Here is a 20,000-nt window from a genome sequence, read left to right as displayed (position 1 = left end):
GATACAAACAGTCCTATAATATGTTTACATGGGTGTGATATCACATGCAATTCAAGCAATGTGTGATATCATGTGGGATACAAGCTGTTCTGCTGGATATTTACTTGTGTGTGATATCATGTGGGATACAAGCAGTTCTGCTGGATATTTACTTGTGTGTGATATCATGTGTGATGCAAACAGTCCTAAAATATGTTTACATGTGAGTGATATCATGTGCAATACAAGCAGCATGTTTACTTGTGTGATATCATGTGCGATACAAGCAGTTCTGCAGAGTGTTTACTTGTGTGTGATATCATATGCAATACAAGCAGCATGTTTACTTGTGTGTGATATCATGTGCAATACATGCAGTCCTACTGGATATTTACTTGTGTGTGATATCATGTGCAATACAAGCAGCATGTTTACAAGTGTGATATCATGTGCGATACAAGCAGTTCTGCAGAGTGTTTACTTGTGTGTGATATCATGTGCAATACATGCAGTCCTGCTGGATATTTACTTGTGTGTGATATCATGTGCGATGCAAACAGTCCTAAAATATGTTTACATCTGAGTGATATCATGTGCAATACAAGCAGCATGTTTACAAGTGTGATATCATGTGCGATACAAGCAGTTCTGCAGAGTGTTTACTTGTGTGTGATATCATGTGCAATACATGCAGTCCTGCTGGATATTTACTTGTGTGTGATATCATGTGCAATACAAGCAGTCCTGTGGGATGTTTACTTGTGTGTGATATCATGTGCAATAAAAGAGGTCCTGGGGCATGTTTACTTGTGTGTGATATCATGTGCGATACAAACAGTCCTATATGTTTACTTGTGTGTGATATCATGTGCGATACAAGCAGCGTGTTTACTTGTGTGTGATGCCATGTGCGATACAAGCAGTTTTCCAGGGTGTTTACTTGTGAGTGATATTATGTGCGATACAAGCTGTAAGTGGTACTGGGCTAACATGTCCGCTCAACCAATAACGTCACAAACACGCGTCATCATTTCGCGACGTCAACAGGGAACTCCGCGGGAAAATATAAATTGTAAGTTAGTACACTAAAGCGGCCGTATTGGCATGTGTTGCAATGTTAATATTTCATCATTGATATATAAACTATCAGACTGCGTGGTCGGTAGTAGTGGCTTTCAGTAGGCCTTTCACTCTAACTTTCCTCGTCCACGAATCTTTCATTCTCGCTCAAATTAATGGGGAAATTGTCGCTTTCTCGGTCCGGTGGTGGCCATGATTGTAAACAATGTTCAGATGTGAGGAGCTCCATAACCCGTGACGTCACGCGCACATCGTCTGCTACTTCCGGTACAGGCAAGGTTTTTTTATTAGCAACCAAAAAGTTGCGAACTTTATTGTCGATGTTCTCTACTAAATCCTTTCAGCAAAAATATGGCAATATCGCATAATGGTCCAGTTTGACACATCGAATCGACCTCCTATCCCCGTTTGAATAAGAACATCTCATTTCAGTAGGGCTTTTAATTCTTTCCTGTGTTTCTTTCAACCATCAACAAGACAGGAAGTGAAGGAAATATTAGTGCAGAGTCATGTGGAGGAGGAGTAATAAACTCCACTTCTTCCTGCTCCTTTTCGGACAAGTGTGGACACGTTGAATTATTCATCATGTCAACAAGGATGAAATACAGCATTAAGATGATAGCTGCATTGTTCACTATCACTTTCTGTTGCCTGGCCACGCCCCTCCAAGTCCACTCTGCCATCGATTATTAGTGACTTAGTCAACATAATCTTCTATTGTTCGGCCGCTGTTGTTGGAGGAGCGGCAAACAAAGCCGTCAATAAACACAGCAACAGGACATTTAGACGCAGAAAAGCGAAAGGCAAGTGAAATGTTGGCAGGCGTACGTCTTACCTAAAGTGGAGCAGCACACGCTCCATGTCCCCCACAACACACACAAAAGTGCCCGAAGGAACATTGTCGCCATTCTTCCAGTGGGTCCGAGTCATAAATGTTCTCGCCCGGCCGGAGACTTGCGCTGTGGAATAAAGTGCGACTTCTTCCCGTTAAGTGCAAACCGAAAGTGAAGTGAGTGGCGAACTCCACCCCCCCGCTTCCCCCCCCTTTCTCCCGCCTCGCTGCTGTCAAGTTTTAGACAACGCGTATAAATCAGGCTTGGGAGAAACGTCACTTCCGGTGAGGCTTACAAAATAATAGCAACATCCGGAGAGACGCTTTCTCGAGCGTAACACTGGAAAATACCAACAACAAAAAACAACACGATTAATTCGGAGAAAAAAAAACACTTTGCTATTACATTTTTTTTATTTGACAATTATTATTATTTATTTTAACTACTATATAGTATTCACTGAATAAAGGCGGTATAGGTCGGTTGGTAGAGTGATAACATCCGGTAGAGACACGCATTCTCCAGCAAAAACGTAATACTGGAAGTTAACAAAAAAAACAACAACACACAATTAATTTGGAGAAAAACATACTTTGCTATTACATTTTTCAAAACATTTTTTAATTATTTGACAATTTAATAAATACATAAATAACAGATTAAATGGTCAAAACACACTTAATTCGGAGAAAAAAACACTTTGCTATTACATTTTTAAAAAACATTTTTTGATTATTTGACAATTTATTAAATAACTAAAAAAATAACAGATTAAATTGTCCAAACACAATTAATTCGGAGAAAAAAAACACTTTGCTATTACATTTTTGAAAACATTTTTAATTATTTGACAATTTAATAAATAAATAAATAAACAAACAAATAACAGATTGAATTGTCAAAACACAATTAATTCGGAGAAAAAAACACTTTGTTATTACATTTTTAAAAACATTTTTAATTATTTGACAATTTACTAAATAAATAAATAACAGATTCAATTTTCAAAACACAATTCGGAGAAAAGAATACTTTGCTATTTCATTTTTAAAAACATTTTTAATTATTTTACAATTTAATAAATAAATAAATAACAGATTGAATTGTCAAAACACAATCAATTTGGAGAAAAAAACACTTTATTACATTTTTAAAAACATTTTTAATTATTTGACAATTTACTAAAAAAATAACTGATTAAATTGTCAAAACACAATTAATTCTGAGAAAAAAACACTTTATTACACTTTTAAAAACATGTTTAATTATTTGAAAATTTAATAAATAAATAACAGATTAAATTGTCAAAACACAATAAATTTGGAGAAAAAAAACACTTTGCTATTACATTTTTGCAAACATTTTTAATTATTTGACAATTTACAAAATAAATAAATAAATAAATAAATAAATAACAGATTTAATTTTCAAAACACAATTAATTTGGAGAAAAAACACTTTGTTAATACATTTTTATAAATATTTTTCATTATTTGACAATTTAATTAATAAATAAATAACATATTAAAATGTCAAAACACAATTAATTTGGAGAAAAAACACTTTGCTATTACATTTTTCAAAACATTTTTAATTATTTGACAATTGAATAAATAAATAAATAACATATTAAATTGTCAAATAATTAAAAATATTTTTAAAAATGTAACAGCAAAGTGTTTTTTCTTTCCAAATTAATTGTGTTTTATTGTTAACTTTCAGTATTACGTTTTTGCTCGACAATGCAAGTCTCTACCGGATGTTGTCATTATTGCCACTCTACCAACCGACCTATATCGCCCATATTCAATAAATATTTTATTTAAATTATTTTGTGATTTATTTCATGATCCTCCATACGCCGGATCATGAAATAAATCACAAAATAATTCAATAACTACTATATAGTATTTATTGAATATGGGCGATATAGGTCGGTTGGTAGAGTGGCAATAATGACAACATCCAGTAGAGACTCGCATTGTCCAGCAAAAACGTAATACTGGAAGTTAACAATAAAACACAATTAATTAAGAAAAAAAAACATTTTGCTATTACATTTTGAAAACATTTTAAATTTTTTGACAATTTAATAAATAAATAAACAACGGATTAAATTGTCAAAAGACAATTCATATGGAGAAAAAAAAAAAACTTTGCTATTACATTTAAAAAAATATTTAGCTGAGATAGGTGCCAGCGCCCCCCACGACTCCGAAAGGGAATAAGCGGTAGTAAATGGATGGATGGAATTATTTGACGATTGAATAAATAACAGATTAAATTGTCGAAACACAATTAATCGGGAGGAAAAAACACTTTTCTATTACAATTTTAATTATTTGACAATTTAATAAATAAATAACAGATTAAATTGTCAAAAGACAATTAATTCAGAGAAAAAACACTTTGCTATTACATCATTAAAAACATTTTTCAATTATTTGACAATTTAATCGGTTATTTATTTCATGATCCAGTGTATGGAGGATCATGAAATAAATCACAGAATAATTAGTAGTAATAATTAGTTACTGTATAGGGGTGGTAGAGCTCGTTTGGTAGAGTTGTCATGCCAGCAATTTGAGAGTTCCAGGTTCGATCCCTGCTTCCGACCATCCAAGTCGCTGCTGTTGTGTCCTTGGGCAAGACACTCTACCCACCTGCCCCCAGTGACACCTGCACGGGTTTAAATGTAATTTACATATTGGCTTTCACTATTTAAAATCGCTTTGAGTCACTAGAGAAAAGCACTATATAAATATCAATCAATAAATCAATGTTCATTTGTATAGCCCTAAATTGTAATTCACTTCACTTTTCTGTGTTATATGTGCTTTATGTTGCACCAAGTACAATTCCTAGTTTGTGAACCCATTCTCAAACAATGGCAATAAAAACTTTTCTGATTCTGATTAATAAAATTATATTTTTTGTCAAATATATATATATAATTTTTACATATTTAAATCAACAATTCATTAAAATAGTAAATAATTAAATTGTGAGATCAACAATTCTATTGTTGAATAAATTGGTAATTAATAGAGAGGAGGGGGGGGGGGGGGGGTTACCCACATATGCGGTCCTCTCCAAGGTTTCTCATAGTCATCATTGTCACCGACGTCTTACTGGGTGTGAGTTTTCCTTGCCCTTATGTGGGTTCTTCCGAGGATGTCGTAGTGGTTTGTGCAGCCCTTTGAGACACTTGTGATTTAGGGTTATATAAATCATCACTTATTAATTGATTGATTGAAAATTTATATTTTTCATCAAATGTATCTAATTTTTTAAATATTTGAATCAAGAATTCATCAAAATATGAAACAACTAAATTGTGAGATGAAGAATTCGATGTTTGAATAAATTAGTAATTCAATAAATATTGTCATATTTTTATGGAATAAATAACAATAATTTTAAATATTTAAATTTAACAATTCAATAAGATATGAAATAAGTAAATTGTGAGATAAACAAGTCGATTGTTGAGTAAATTAGTCATTAAATATATATTAAAATGATATTTTTTGTAAAAGTTTTATTTTTACATATTCAAATGAACAGTTCATTAAAATATTAAATAACTAAATTGTGAGATAAACAAGTCGACTGTTGAATGAATTAGTAATTAAAATAATATTAAAATGATTTTTTTTGTGAAATAAATACAACTAATTTTGCATATTCAAATTAACAATTCATTAAAATATTAAATAACTAAATTGTGAGATAAACAAGTCGACTGTTGAATGAATTGGTAATTAAAACAATATTAAAACGATTTTTTTTTTGTCAAATAAATACAACTAACATATTCAAATTAACAATTCATTAAAATATGAAATAAGTGAATCCATCCATCCATTTCCTACCGCTTGTCCCGTTCGGGGGTCAACTGTGAGATAAACATTTTGATTGTTGAAACAATTAATAATTAAATAAATAGTAAAATGATATTTTTTGCAAAATTAATACAAATAATTTTACATGTTTAAATAAACAATTCATGAAAATACAAAATATTTCAATTGTTGGATAAACAAAATTTGATTGTTGAATAAATTATTAATTAAATAAATTGGCCGCTCCATAATTTTTAAAATATATTTGTGATTTTAATGATTTTAGAACAATTTGGTGGCTGCTAAATCATTTCAAAGATTGGTTATTTTCCACCATCACTTCTTGCTGGGGACTTGTCCAGGGTGTAAACCGCCTTCCGCCCGAATGCAGCTGAGATAGGCTCCAGCACCCAACGAAAGGGAAAAGCGGTAGAAAATGGATGGATGGACTTCTTGCTGCCTTCAGTTAAGATCAATTACACACTTTGATCATTTGACCTTTGAACTCCCACACAACAAGTGTTGTGTTGCAAGAGCAGAAGTCACCCTTTCAAAATAAAAGCCTTGCATTATAAATTTGCTTCTTTTAGTTGGGCCAGCACACATTTATTGAAACACTGGCTGACAGTTTGATGTCAAAGTAGACCAAGTATAAAACATGTATTTACAGAAGTAATACTGACAAAATATTACAAGTACATGTTAGACAGAAGATCTAAAGGTCCCTGGTTCGATCCCAGGTTTCGGCAGCCAGGTCGTTACATTTTGTGACGGAGCCAAACTATCCCAAGTTTACTTAATGACACATTTAAGTAATTATTTTTTTTATTTATAAGATTCTGTCCCATTTGATTCACCATAAAATTTTGCCTACTTTTGTTTACTTATTTAATAAGATGTGGGGCCACTCCTCGCTAAAATGGGGGCCTAAGCAACATTTTTTCAAAACAATTTCTATACATTTTTTTGTCTTTCTTGAACTTAATTTGATATATGTTTTGTACTAATAACAATGTTATTACATCATTTATTAATTTTTGTGACAAAATGTCCATCCATCTTTTTCCGCTTATCTGAGGTAGGGTCGCGGGGGCAGCAGCCTAAGCAGGGAAGCCCAGACTTTACTCACCCCAGCCACTACATCCAGCTCTTCCCGGGGAATCCCGAGGCGTTCCAAAATGTGACAAAATATAACAACATTAATTTCAGCTGCAGAGCAGGAATGGGCTGGGAATAAGTTAGTGGTCAAATGTCATACAAAAATGTGTGACGGCCATCTTGCAGGAAAAAATGCATATAAAATGTCAATGAATGAATGACTTTTTACCACATACTTATTCCAAGCCCCTCCCTGCCCAGTCACTGGTAAAAAAAAGTATAAAAGCAAACTTTCCTGAAAATGGTGTTTTCCCCTGGTGGTGCAGGACGGTAGTGCAGGTCTTGTTGGGCACACATACGGCCTTTGGTCTCAGGTTGGACCTGGGTCAGGAAGTCTCCTAAAGTCATGCTAAATATGACATTTTGTACAACAAAACAACAATTCATTTTTTTTGTTGTAGTAGAAAACATGCACCAAATTAAATTCCACATTGATTTAAAAAGTAGAAATATTGTTTAGCATAAATAAATAATAAAAAAAGAGTAAAATAATGTTGCCATGGGAATGGAGGGGTCTCCATTTAAAATGTTGCTTTTAATTAAATAAATAAATACAAATAAGTAAATAGGCACAATTTTACAGTGGATCAAATAAGACACAATTTAATAAATAAATACATTTTTACTGCTGGTCATTAAATAATTAAAATTGGAATGAAATCAATAAATGTCCTTTTAAATGTGTCATTAATTATTTGAATGTCAAATTATATTTATTTGGCTCGAAAAATAACTATTTTAATATTCATTTAAATAATTATTCCACAACCGCATTGTTTATTTGAGTTTATTTGAGTTTTCCTTGCCCTTATGTGGGCCTACCGAGGATGTCGTAGTGGTTTGTGCAGCCCTTTGAGACACTAGTGATTTAGGGCTATATAAGTAAACATTGATTGATTGATTGATTGATTTATTTCACAGTTTACTTATTTCATATATTAATTGTTACACAATTTAATTATTACACAGTGAAATAAATACATATATATTTTTTTTACATCAAATACAACAAAAAATTATAAATAAATATATATTTACTGCTGGTCATAAAATAAAAATAAAAATGAATTGAATAAATAAATGTCCTTCTAAATGTGCCATTAATTATTTGAAAGTTAAATTATATTTATTTGGCTCAAAAAATAACCAATTCAATATTCATTTAAGTAATTATTCCACGACCACATTGTTTTTTTCACAATTTAATTATTTCATATATTAGTTGTTACATAATTTATTATTACACAGTGAATTTTTTTTTTTTTTTTTTAATTTACATTAACTAAGACAAAATATAATAAAGACAAATGTACTGTTGGTCATTAAATAATAAAAATAGTCCTTTTAAATGTGTCATTAATTATTTAAATGTCAAACTATATTTATTTGACAAGAAAAATAACACATTTTAATATTCATTTAATTATTTATTCCACGATTGCATTGTTTATTTCAATATTTAATTATTTTATATATTAATTATGAATTATTTCATAATCCTCCATTAGCAGGACCATTAAATAAATAATTAAATAGTGAAATAATTTATTGATTAATTAATTAAGTGTGGAATGTTTGTTTGTTTGTACAAGTTATTCTTTATTGTATTACTGATTGTTTTTCTTTTAATTGTATTTTATGGTTGTATGTTTTTTCTTCTGTGATATGGATTCCCTGGGTCTGAAATCAAATGACTATTATTATTATTATTCATTCCTGACATATTTCATTAAAACATGAAATATTTATTAAAATCGTGAAATAATTAAACGTTTTCAGTGAAATAAATAAGTATAATTTGACATTCAATTAATGACACATGCTTGTATTTTAATGTCATTTAGGTAATTGTTTAAAAATGTATTAATTGATGTCCCTGCGATGAAGTGGCGACTTGTCCAGGGTGTACCCCGCCTTCCGCCCGATTGTAGCTGAGATAGGCGCCAGCGCCCACCGCGACCCCGAAAGGGAATAAGCGGTAGAAAATGGATGGATGGATGGATAATTGATGTCCCATTGGACCTCCATATTATTTACAATATATTTTAGACTTGAATGATTTGAGAAGAAATAAGTGTGCTGTTAAATCATTTCACTTTCATTTCCTTGTTGTGGTTCTGCTGAGGTGACTTCCTGTTTGCTCAAGTCAACTACCTTTGATGCAAATCTACCAAAAATGTGGTGAACACGTTGAGGACAGAAGAGCATTTTTCTTCCTTCAAGATGTCTGTGAATCATTCAAACAATCAAAGATTGTCTATTTCAGTGAGGATCAATAATAAACTTTGATCATTTGACCTTTGAACTCCCACACAATAAGTGTTGTGTTGCAAGAGCAGAAGTCAGTGTTTCAAAATAAAAGCCTTGCATTATGAAATAGCCTCTTTTAGTTGGGCCAGCACACATTTATTGAAAGACTGGCTGATAGTTTGATGTCAAAGTAGACCAAGTATAAAACATGTATTTACAGAAGACAAAATATTACAAGTACACGCCTCAAGTGTGACTCCTCCCTCACATTTTTGCAATCAAGTGCTTGCCAGGTGTGCCCAAATAGCACATTTGGGAGAGCGTTAGACTGAAGATCTAAATGTCCCTGGTTTGATCCCGGGTTTCGACAGCAGATCGGTACCTTTTGTGACGGCGCCAAACTATCCCGAGTGATCTTCCAGCACGTTACCGTCCGACTCTGCCGCCTGGGGTCCACCTTGTCTGTAGTACGCGCCGCTCAGTGCAGGGAGGCCCCGCAAATGTGTGCGGTTTGTCCTGTAGGCCATCCAGGCTTTTATCTACATATTTATATCAACAATTCATTAAAATATGAAATAGTTAAATTGTGAGATGAACATTAAACAAATTTATATAATTTCTATTAAATTCATGACACATTTAATAAAACATTAATGACACATTTAAGTAATTATTTAAATATTTATTTATAACATTCTGTCCCATTTGATTCACCATAAAATTGTGCCTACTTTTATTTACTTATTTAATAAGATGTGGGGCCACTCCTCGCTAAAAGGGGGCCCTAAGCAACATTTTTTTATTTTTGCAAAACAATTTCTATACATTTTTAATCAAACTTGAACGTAATTTGATACGTGTTTTGTACTAATAGCAATATTGTTATATCATTTATTCATTTTTGTGACAAAATGTAACAACATTAATTTCAGCTGCAGAGCAGGAATGGGCTGGGAATAAGTTGGTGGTCAAATGTCATACAAATGTGTGAGGGCCATCTTGCAGGAAGAAATGCATGTAAAATGTCAATGAATGAATGAGTGAATGACATTTTACCACATACTTATTCCAAGCCCCTCCCTGCCCAGTCACTGGTAAAAAAAAAAGTATAAAAGCAAACTTTCCTGAAAATGGTGTTTTCCCCTGGTGGTGCAGGACGGTAGTGCAGGTCTTGTTGGGCACACATACGGCCTTTGGTCTCAGGTTGGACCTGTGTCAGGAAGTCTCCTAAAGTCATGCTAAATATGACATTTTGTACAACAAAACAACTATTCATTTTTTTGTTGTAGTAGAAAACATGCACCAAATTAAATTTCACATTGATTTAAAAAGTAGAAATATTGTTTGGCATAAATAAATTAAAAAAAGAGTAAAATAATGTTGCCATGGGAATGGAGGGGGCTCCATTTAAAATGTTGCTTTTAATTAAATAATTAAATACAAATAAGTAAATAGGCACAATTTTACAGTGGCTCAAATAAGACACAATTTAATAAATAAATACATTTTTACTGCTGGTCATTAAATAATTAAAATTGGAATGAAATCAATAAATGTCCTTTTAAATGTGTCATTAATTATTTGAATGTCAAATTATATTTATTTGGCTCGAAAAATAACTATTTTAATATTCATTTAAATAATTATTCCACAACCGCATTGTTTATTTCACAGTTTACTTATTTCATATATTAATTGTTACACAATTTAATTATTACACAGTGAAATAAATACATATATTTTTTTTTTACATCAAATACGACAAGAAATTATAAATAAATATATATTTACTGCTGGTCATAAAATAAAAATAAAAATGAATTGAATAAATAAATGTCCTTCTAAATGTGTCATTAATTATTTGAAAGTCAAATTATATTTATTTGGCTCAAAAAATAACAATTTTAATATTCATTTAAATAATTATTCCACGACCGCATTGTTTTTTTTCACAATTTAATTATTTCTTATATTAGTTGTTACATAATTTAATTATTACACAGTGAAATAATTTTTTTTTAAAATTTACATCAACTATGACAAAATACAATAAAGAAAAAATTACTGCTGGTCATTAAATAATAAAACATTGAATTCAATCAATAAATGTCCTTTTAAATGTGTCATTAATTATTTAAATGTCAAACTATATTTATTTAACAAGAAAAATAACAATTTTAATATTCATTTAGTTATTTATTCCACGACCGCATTGTTTATTTCAGTATTTAATTATTTTATATATTAATTATGAATTATTTCATGATCCTCCATAAGCAGGACCATTAAATAAATAATTAAATAGTGAAATAATTTATTGATTAATTAATTAAGTGTGGAGTGTTTTTTTGTTTATACAAGTTATTCTTTATTGTATTTCTGATTGTTTTTCTTTTAATTGTATTTTATGGTTGTATGTTTTTTCTTCTGTGATATGGATTCCCCTGGGTCTGAAATCAAATGACTATTATTATTATTATTATTCATTCATTACATATTTCATTAAAACATGAAATATTTTTTAAAATGGTGAAATAATTAAATGTTTTCAGTGAAATAAATAAGTATAATTTGACATTGAATTAATGACACATACTTGTATTTTAATGATGTCATTTAGGTAATTGTTTAAAAATGTATTAATTGATGTCCCATTGGACCTCCATATTATTTACAATATATTTTAGACTTGAATGATTTGAGAAGAAATAAGTGTGCTGTTAAATCATTTCACTTTCATTTCCTTGTTGTGGTTCTGCTGAGGTGACTTCCTGTTTTCTCAAGTCAACTACCTTTGATGCAAATCTACCAAAAATGTGGTGAACACGTTGAGGACAGAAGAGCATTTTTCTTCCTTCAAGATGTCTGTGAATCATTCAAATAATCAAAGATTGTCTATTTCAGTGAGGATCAATAAAACTTTGATCATTTGACCTTTGAACTCCCACACAATAAGTTTTGTGTTGCAAGAGCAGAAGTCAGTGTTTCAAAATAAAAGCCTTGCATTATGAAATAGCCTCTTTTAGTTGGGCCAGCACACATTTATTGAAAGACTGGCTGATAGTTTGATGTCAAAGTAGACCAAGTATAAAACATGTATTTACAGAAGACAAAATATTACAAGTACACGCCTCAAGTGTGACTCCTCCCTCACATTTTTGCCATCAAGTGCTTGCCAGGTGTGCCCAAATAGCTCAGCTGGGAGAGCGTTAGACTGAAGATCTAAATGTCCCTGGTTTGATCCCGGGTTTCGGCAGCAGAGCGGTACCTTTTGTGACGGCGCCAAACTATCCCGAGTGATCTTCCAGCACGTTACCGTCCGACTCTGCCGCCTGGGGTCCACTTTGTCTGTAATTCGCGCCACTCAGTGCAGGGAGGCCCCGCAAATGTGTGCGGTTTCTCCTGTAGGCCATCCAGGCTTTTATCTACATATTTAAATCATCAATTCATTAAAATATGAAATAGTTAAATTGTGGGATGAACATTAAACAAATTAATATAATTTATATTAAATTCATGACACATTTAATAAAACATTAATGACACATTTAAGTAATTATTTAAATATTTATTTATAACATTCTGTCCCATTTGATTCACCATAAAATTGTGCCTACTTTTATTTACTTATTTAATAAGATGTGGGGCCACTCCTCACTAAAATGGGGCCCTAAGCAACATTTTTTTATTTTTGCAAAACAATTTCTATACATTTTTAATCAAACTTGAACGTAATTTGATACGTGTTTTGTACTAATAGCAATATTTTTATATCATTTATTCATTTTTGTGACAAAATGTAACAACATTAATTTCAGCTGCAGAGCAGGAATGGGCTGGGAATAAGTTGGTGGTCAAATGTCATACAAATGTGTGAGGGCCATCTTGCAGGAAGAAATGCATGTAAAATGTCAATGAATGAATGAGTGAATGACATTTTACCACATACTTATTCCAAGCCCCTCCCTGCCCAGTCACTGGTAAAAAAAAAAGTATAAAAGCAAACTTTCCTGAAAATGGTGTTTTCCCCTGGTGGTGCAGGACGGTAGTGCAGGTCTTGTTGAGCACACATACGTCCTTTGGTCTCAGGTTGGACCTGTGTCAGGAAGTCTCCTAAAGTCATGCTAAATATGACATTTTGTACAACAAAACAACTATTCATTTTTTTGTTGTAGTAGAAAACATGCACCAAATTAAATTTCACATTGATTTAAAAAGTAGAAATATTGTTTGGCATAAATAAATTAAAAAAAGAGTAAAATAATGTTGCCATGAGGATAGAGGGGGCTCCATTTAAAATCTTGCTTCTAATTAAATAAACGAATACAAAGAAGAAAATAGGCACAATTTTACAGTGGATCAAATAAAACAGAATTTAATAAATAAATACATTTTTACTGCTGGTCATTAAATAATTACAATTGGAACGAAATCTATAAATGTCCTTTTAAATGTGTCATTCATTATTTGAATGTCGAATCATATTTATTTGGCTCCAAAAATAACTATTTTAATATTAATTTGAATAATTATTCCACAACCGCATTGTTTATTTCACAGTTTAATTATTTCATACATTAATAGTTACACAATTTAATTATTACACAGTGAAATGAATATATATATTTTTTTCACATTTAATATGACGAAAAATAATAAATAAATATATATTTACTGCTGGTAATAAAATAAAAATAGAAATGAATTGAATAAATAAATGTCCTTCTAAATGTGTCATTATTTATTTGAATGTCAAATTATATTTATTTGGCTCAAAAAAAAACTAATTCAATATTAATTTAAGTAATTATTCCACGACCGCATTGTTTTTTTCAAAATGTAATTATTTCATATATTAGTTGTTACATAATTTATTATTACACAGTGAATTTTTTTATTTATTTACATTAACTAACACAAAATATAATAAATAAAGACAAATGCACTGCTGGTCATTAAATAATAAAAATTTGAATGAAATCAATAAATGTCCTTTTAAATGTGTTATTATTTAAATGTCAACCTATATTTATTTGACGAGAAAAATAACAATTTTAATATTCATTTAATTATTTATTCCACGACTGCATTGTTTATTTCAATATTTAATTATTTTATATATTAATTATGAATTATTTCATGATCCTCCATAAGCAGGACCATTAAATAAATAATTAAATAGTAAAATAATTTATTATTTCACGATAATTATTAATTAAGTGTGGAGTGTTTGTTTTTTGTACAAGTTATTCTTTATTGTATTTCTGATTGTTTTTCTTTTAATTGTATTTTATGGTTGTATGTTTTTTCTTCTGTGATATGGATTCCCTGGGTCTGAAATCAAATGACTATTATTATTATTATTATTATTATTCATTCCTGACATATTTCATTAAAACATGAAATATTTATTAAAATCGTAAAATAATTAAACGTTTTCAGTGAAATAAATAAGTATAATTTGACATTGAATTAATGACACATACTTGTATTTTAATGATGTCATTTAGATAATTGTTTAAAAATGTATTAATTGATGTCCCATTGGACCTCCATATTATTTACAATATATTTTAGACTTGAATGATTTGAGAAGAAATAAGTGTGCTGTTAAATCATTTCACTTTCATTTCCTTGTTGTGGTTCTGCTGAGGTGACTTCCTGTTTGCTCAAGTCAACTACCTTTGATGCAAATCTACCAAAATGTGGTAAAGACGTTGAGGACAAAAGAGCATTGTTCTTCCTTCAAGATGTCTGTGAATCATTCAAACAATCAAAGATTGTCTATTTCAGTGAGGATCAATAATACACTTTGATCATTTGACCTTTGAACTCCCACACAATAAGTGTTGTGTTGCAAGAGCAGAAGTCGGTGTTTCAAAATAAAAGCCTTGCATTATGAAATAGCCTCTTTTAGTTGGGCCAGCACACATTTATTGAAAGACTGGCTGATAGTTTGATGTCAAAGTAGACCAAGTATAAAACATGTATTTACAGAAGACAAAATATTACAAGTACACGCCTCAAGTGTGACTCCTCCCTCACATTTATGCCATCAAGCGGTTGCCAGGTGTGCCCAAATAGCTCAGCTGGGAGGGCGTTAGACTGAAGATCTAAATGTCCCTGGTTCGATCCCGGGTTTCGGCAGCACGGCGGTACCTTTTGTGACGGCGCCAAACTATCCCGAGTGATCTTCCAGCTCCGTGATCAGCACGTTACCGTCCGACTCTGCGGCCTGGGGTCCACCTTGTCTGTAGTACGCGCCGCTCAGCGCAGGGAGGCCCCGCAAATGTGTGGCGTTCCTCCTGTAGGCCATGCAGGCGACCCCCGCCAGCAGGGCGAAGATCAGCAGCGCCACCAGCACGGCGGCGAGGATGACGCCGTGATGCAGTCCTGGAAGACAAACTTTAGTTTAGCTTACAACTTCTTCATTCACACGTAAATAACAACTATTATGTACTGAATATTGGCAAGATGGCGGGGTGACACCTGGTGGTCACAATTATTCATGACGGGAAGCACGATACAGTACATCAGATCATGCGGACACCTTTGATTATGACAACACAGGAAGAGTAGGTCTTGCAAATGACAAAGTTTTTACAACTAAAAACAACAGGAACATTATTTCAATAAAAAGGTTTTATTCTGTTCTGCTACGCAGAATTGTTTGTAAATAAGTGTACATTTTAGAAGGAAAATAAAACACCAACATAAATATTACAGATTTCTATAGTCAGTAGAGCGGGGAGGGGAGAGGATATACCCCCTTGGTATCGATACTATGGATATTTACATCGATACTATGGATATTTATATCGATGCTATGGATATTTACATCGATAGTATGGATAATTAGATCGATACTTTGTATATTTAGATCGATACTATGACTATTTAGATCGATACTATGGATATTTACATCGATACTATGGCTATTTAGATCGATACTATGGATATTTAGATCGATATTATGGATATTTAGATCGATACCATGGCTATTTAGATCAATACTATGAATATTAACATTGATAATGTGGATATTTACATCAATACTATGGATTTTATAACGATACTATGGATATTTAGATCAATACTGTGGATATTTAGATCGATATGATGGATATTTAGTTCGATAATATGGAAATTTACATTGATACTATGGATATTTACATCGATACTATGGATATTTACATCGATGCTATGGCTATCTACATCGATACTATGGATATTTACATCGATACTATGGATATTTACATCGATACTATGGATAATTAGATCGATACTTTGTATATTTAGATCGATACTATGACTATTTATATCGATACTATGGATATTAACATCGATACTATAGAGATTTACATCAATACTATGGCTATTTAGATTGATACTATGGATATTTAGATCGATACTATGGATATTTAGATCAATGCTATGGATATTTAGATCAATACTATGGATATTTAGACCGATACTATGGATATTTAGATCGATACATGGGTATTTAGATCAATACTATGGATATTTCGATCAATACTATGGATATTTAGATCGATACTATGGATATTTACTTCGATATTATGGATATTTCGATCGATACTATGGATATTTCGTTCGATACTATGGATATTTAGATCAACACTATGGATATATAGACCGATACAATGGATATTTAGATTGATACTATGGATATTTCGATGGATATGTCCATCCACTGTAGACATGTTTCCTGTGAGAGGTGCCTTCAATCATAATTATTCTTTGTGTGTTGTAACTTTACCATTGAACGGTTCCACCTCCACCTCTGAGGTTCCATCTGCAAGAGAACACAACATTCATTCAATCACTTCTCTTGTTGTTGGTCTTCACACACACAGAGAACACAACCAGGGTTCCATTCCACGTGTCAGCAGTATTTACACTTTGCATCATCGAGCACTGAGGAGAACACATCAAGAGAACACATCAAGAGAACACATCTGGAGAGCACATCTGGAGAGCACATCAAGAGAACACATCAGGAGAACACATCAAGAAAACACATCTGGAGAACACATCTGGAGAACACATCTGGAGAACACATCAGGAGAACACATCAAGAGAACACATCAAGAGAACACATCAAGAGAACACATTAGGAGAACACGTGAAGAGAACACAAGAGAAGACATCAGAATAACACATGAACAGAACACATCAAGAGAACACGTGAAGAGAACACATCAGGAGAACACATCTGGAGAAGACATCAGCAGAACATGTGAAGAGAACACATCAGAATAACACGTGAAGAGAACACATCAAGAGAACACATCAGAAGAACACGTGAAGAGAACACATCAGGAGAACACATCAAGAGAACACATCAAGAGAACACGTGAAGAGAACACATCAAAAGAACACATCAGAAGAACACGTCAAGAGAACACATAAAGAGAACACATCAGAAGAACACGTGAAGAGAACACATCAGGAGAACACATCAAAAGAACACATCAGAAGAACAAGTGAAGAGAACACATCAGGAGAACACATAAAGAGAACACATCAGGAGAACACGTGAAGAGAACACATCAAGAGAACACATCAGAAGAACACGTGAAGAGAACACATCAGGAGAACACATCAAGAGAACACATCAGAAGAACACGTGAAGAGAACACATCAGGAGAACACGTGAAGAGAACACATCAGAAGAACACGTGAAGAGAACACATCAGGAGAACACATCAAGAGAACACATCAGGAGAACACGTGAAGAGAACACATCAGGAGAACACATCAAGAGAACACATCAAGAGAACACATCAGAAGAACACGTGAAGAGAACACATCAGAAGAACACGTCAAGAGAACACACCAAGAGAACACATCAGAAGAACACGTGAAGAGAACACATCAAAAGAACACATCAGAAGAACACGTGAAGAGAACACATCAGGAGAACACATCAGGAGAACACGTGAAGAGAACACATCAAGAGAACACGTGAAGAGAACACATCAAGAGAAAACATCAGAAGAACACGTGAAGACAACACATCAGGAGAACACATCAAGAGAACACATCAGAAGAACACGTGTAGAGAACACATCAGGAGTACAGGTTTTGGTCATGTTTCTGGGCCTCCTGAGGCCAAACAAGGCTGACATTTGCAGCATTTTCTTCAGAATTACTTATTTCCAATATTATTGAACAACTTTTGATTTTATGAACCTGCTATCCATCTTCCAAGTGTTCCTCACAACATTCACGTCAACAAGTACAGAACAACAACTGTAAAACAAACTTAGTGTAGATAGAACATGTTCAAACAGAAAGTAAGCATATATTAACAGTAAATGATGAGGAGATCAATAATCAATTTTTACAGTTTGTCCCTCATAATGTGTAGAAAATAATAGGTGTATAAATGACACAATATGTTACTGCAGACTAAATAGGAGTCTTTGTTTGTTTACTTACTAAAAGACAAGTCGTCTACTATGTTCACTATTTTATTTAAGGACTAAATTACAATAATAAACATATGTTTCTTGCACACTAACAATATTTGCGACAATAAAGACATTCTGTGATTATATATATCTATATACATATATATAGATACACATACAATGTAGTTCTTTGAATTGCCGCCGAGATGCTAATTAATTTAAAACCTCTTCTCACTCCTGCACTTACCAAAGGCATGCGGTAAAAGTTAGCATGCGCTAATTATTTTAAAACCTCTTCTCACTCCTGCGCTTACCAAAGGCATGCGGTAAAAGTAAGCATGCGCTAATTATTTTAAAACCTCGTCTCACTCCGGCACTTACCAAAGGCATGCAGTAAAAATTTGAGTGTGATGTAAGCTTGGACCTTAAAGCCTACTGAATAGCTCTTAATCTTCTTCCCTTTATGCGATTTCAAATTATTGAAATCAGCCTCCTCCATTTTGAAAATGATGACAGGGGAAGTGTCACTCGTGACGTTACGAGTTTGACCCGGCGGTAATACTAAGCATGCGCTAATTATTTTGTGAAGCGAGGTTGACCCGGCAGTAATTCAAGGCAGGCGCATACTATTTACCCCGCGGCAATTCAAGGAAATACGGTATGTAAATAATATTATTATTTATGATTAATTAATTTGGAATGTATGTATATTAGCACTACGTCTGTGATACGGCGGTGAGGGATGTACTGTCTTGGTTTTTTCTGTCTTGTGATTTGCATGTTTTATTTTGAAAAGCAACTCCTCTTGTTTCAGATCACGGGCCCTTCCTCTTGTGTCACCAGTCTGACATCCTCCCTGACCCTTGATTGTTTCCACCTGTTCCCCATTACCCTCATGTTCCATATAAGCCCATGCCTCCCCTTGTTCTGTGCCAGATTGTCTTGAGCTTTCGTGCCTGTCTTGCTTCCATGTTTACGTCCATGCCTTGCCTCGTCCCACGTCGACTTCCTTGGATCCTGAATTCCCACGCTGTAATTTTGAGTTGAACTTTTTCTCCTCCTCAGTGTGAATGTTGTTATTTAGCCCTTGTTCAACCAAAGTGGTGAGTTTTTATTTTTCTACTAATCTTTTCTTCCTCAAAATTCGTGAGTGATTTTTTTGTTTAGCTTTATTAGATAAAGTTAAGAGTAGATATTTTTATAGTCATTGTTTTCTTCCTCCTGTTGGAGCGTTTTATGTTAAGGTTCATTGCCGATACAGCGCAAATTATAGTTAGTGACGGAATGTCCCTTTGGGACAGAGGACCTTATTGTATTTCTAAGGTTTTATTATTCTTTATTATTCCGCCGCCTCTTCGAGCTGTAACTTGACCCCCTTAACATGCTTCAAAACTCACCATATTTGACACACACACACA

General features: G+C 32.7%; 2 protein-coding genes and 2 non-coding genes across 7 annotated transcripts in view; 2 read left to right on the top strand and 2 right to left on the bottom strand.

Moving 5' to 3' along the window:
- Window positions 1-2,073, bottom strand: part of ly75 (lymphocyte antigen 75) — an 88,713-nt gene extending 86,640 nt beyond the window's left edge. The window contains exon 1 of the mRNA XM_061887352.1: window positions 1,895-2,073. Within this exon, the coding sequence (XP_061743336.1) occupies window positions 1,895-1,967 (73 nt within the window). The 5' untranslated portion in view covers window positions 1,968-2,073. The remainder of the gene's footprint in view (window positions 1-1,894) is intronic.
- Window positions 2,074-12,328: 10,255 nt separating this feature from the next.
- trnaf-gaa (transfer RNA phenylalanine (anticodon GAA)) lies at window positions 12,329-12,401 on the top strand. The gene has a single exon. It is a non-coding gene; the product is annotated as a tRNA-Phe (tRNA).
- Window positions 12,402-15,041: 2,640 nt separating this feature from the next.
- The window catches only part of pla2r1 (phospholipase A2 receptor 1), a 105,754-nt gene continuing 100,795 nt past the window's right edge, over window positions 15,042-20,000 (bottom strand). For all 4 annotated transcript variants that reach the window (XM_061887315.1, XM_061887312.1, XM_061887314.1 and 1 more), the window contains 2 exons: window positions 16,926-16,961; window positions 15,042-15,538 (listed from right to left, as the gene is read on the bottom strand). In XM_061887315.1, coding sequence (XP_061743299.1) covers window positions 15,324-15,538; window positions 16,926-16,961 — 251 coding nt within the window. In that variant the 3' untranslated portion in view covers window positions 15,042-15,323. The remainder of the gene's footprint in view (window positions 15,539-16,925; window positions 16,962-20,000) is intronic.
- Window positions 15,220-15,292, top strand: trnaf-gaa (transfer RNA phenylalanine (anticodon GAA)). The gene has a single exon. It is a non-coding gene; the product is annotated as a tRNA-Phe (tRNA).

The sequence above is a fragment of the Nerophis ophidion genome, linkage group LG25 (genome assembly GCF_033978795.1).
Source record: "Nerophis ophidion isolate RoL-2023_Sa linkage group LG25, RoL_Noph_v1.0, whole genome shotgun sequence".
Classification (NCBI taxonomy): Eukaryota; Metazoa; Chordata; class Actinopteri; order Syngnathiformes; family Syngnathidae; genus Nerophis; species Nerophis ophidion.
This window is presented reverse-complemented; position numbering and strand designations above follow the sequence as displayed.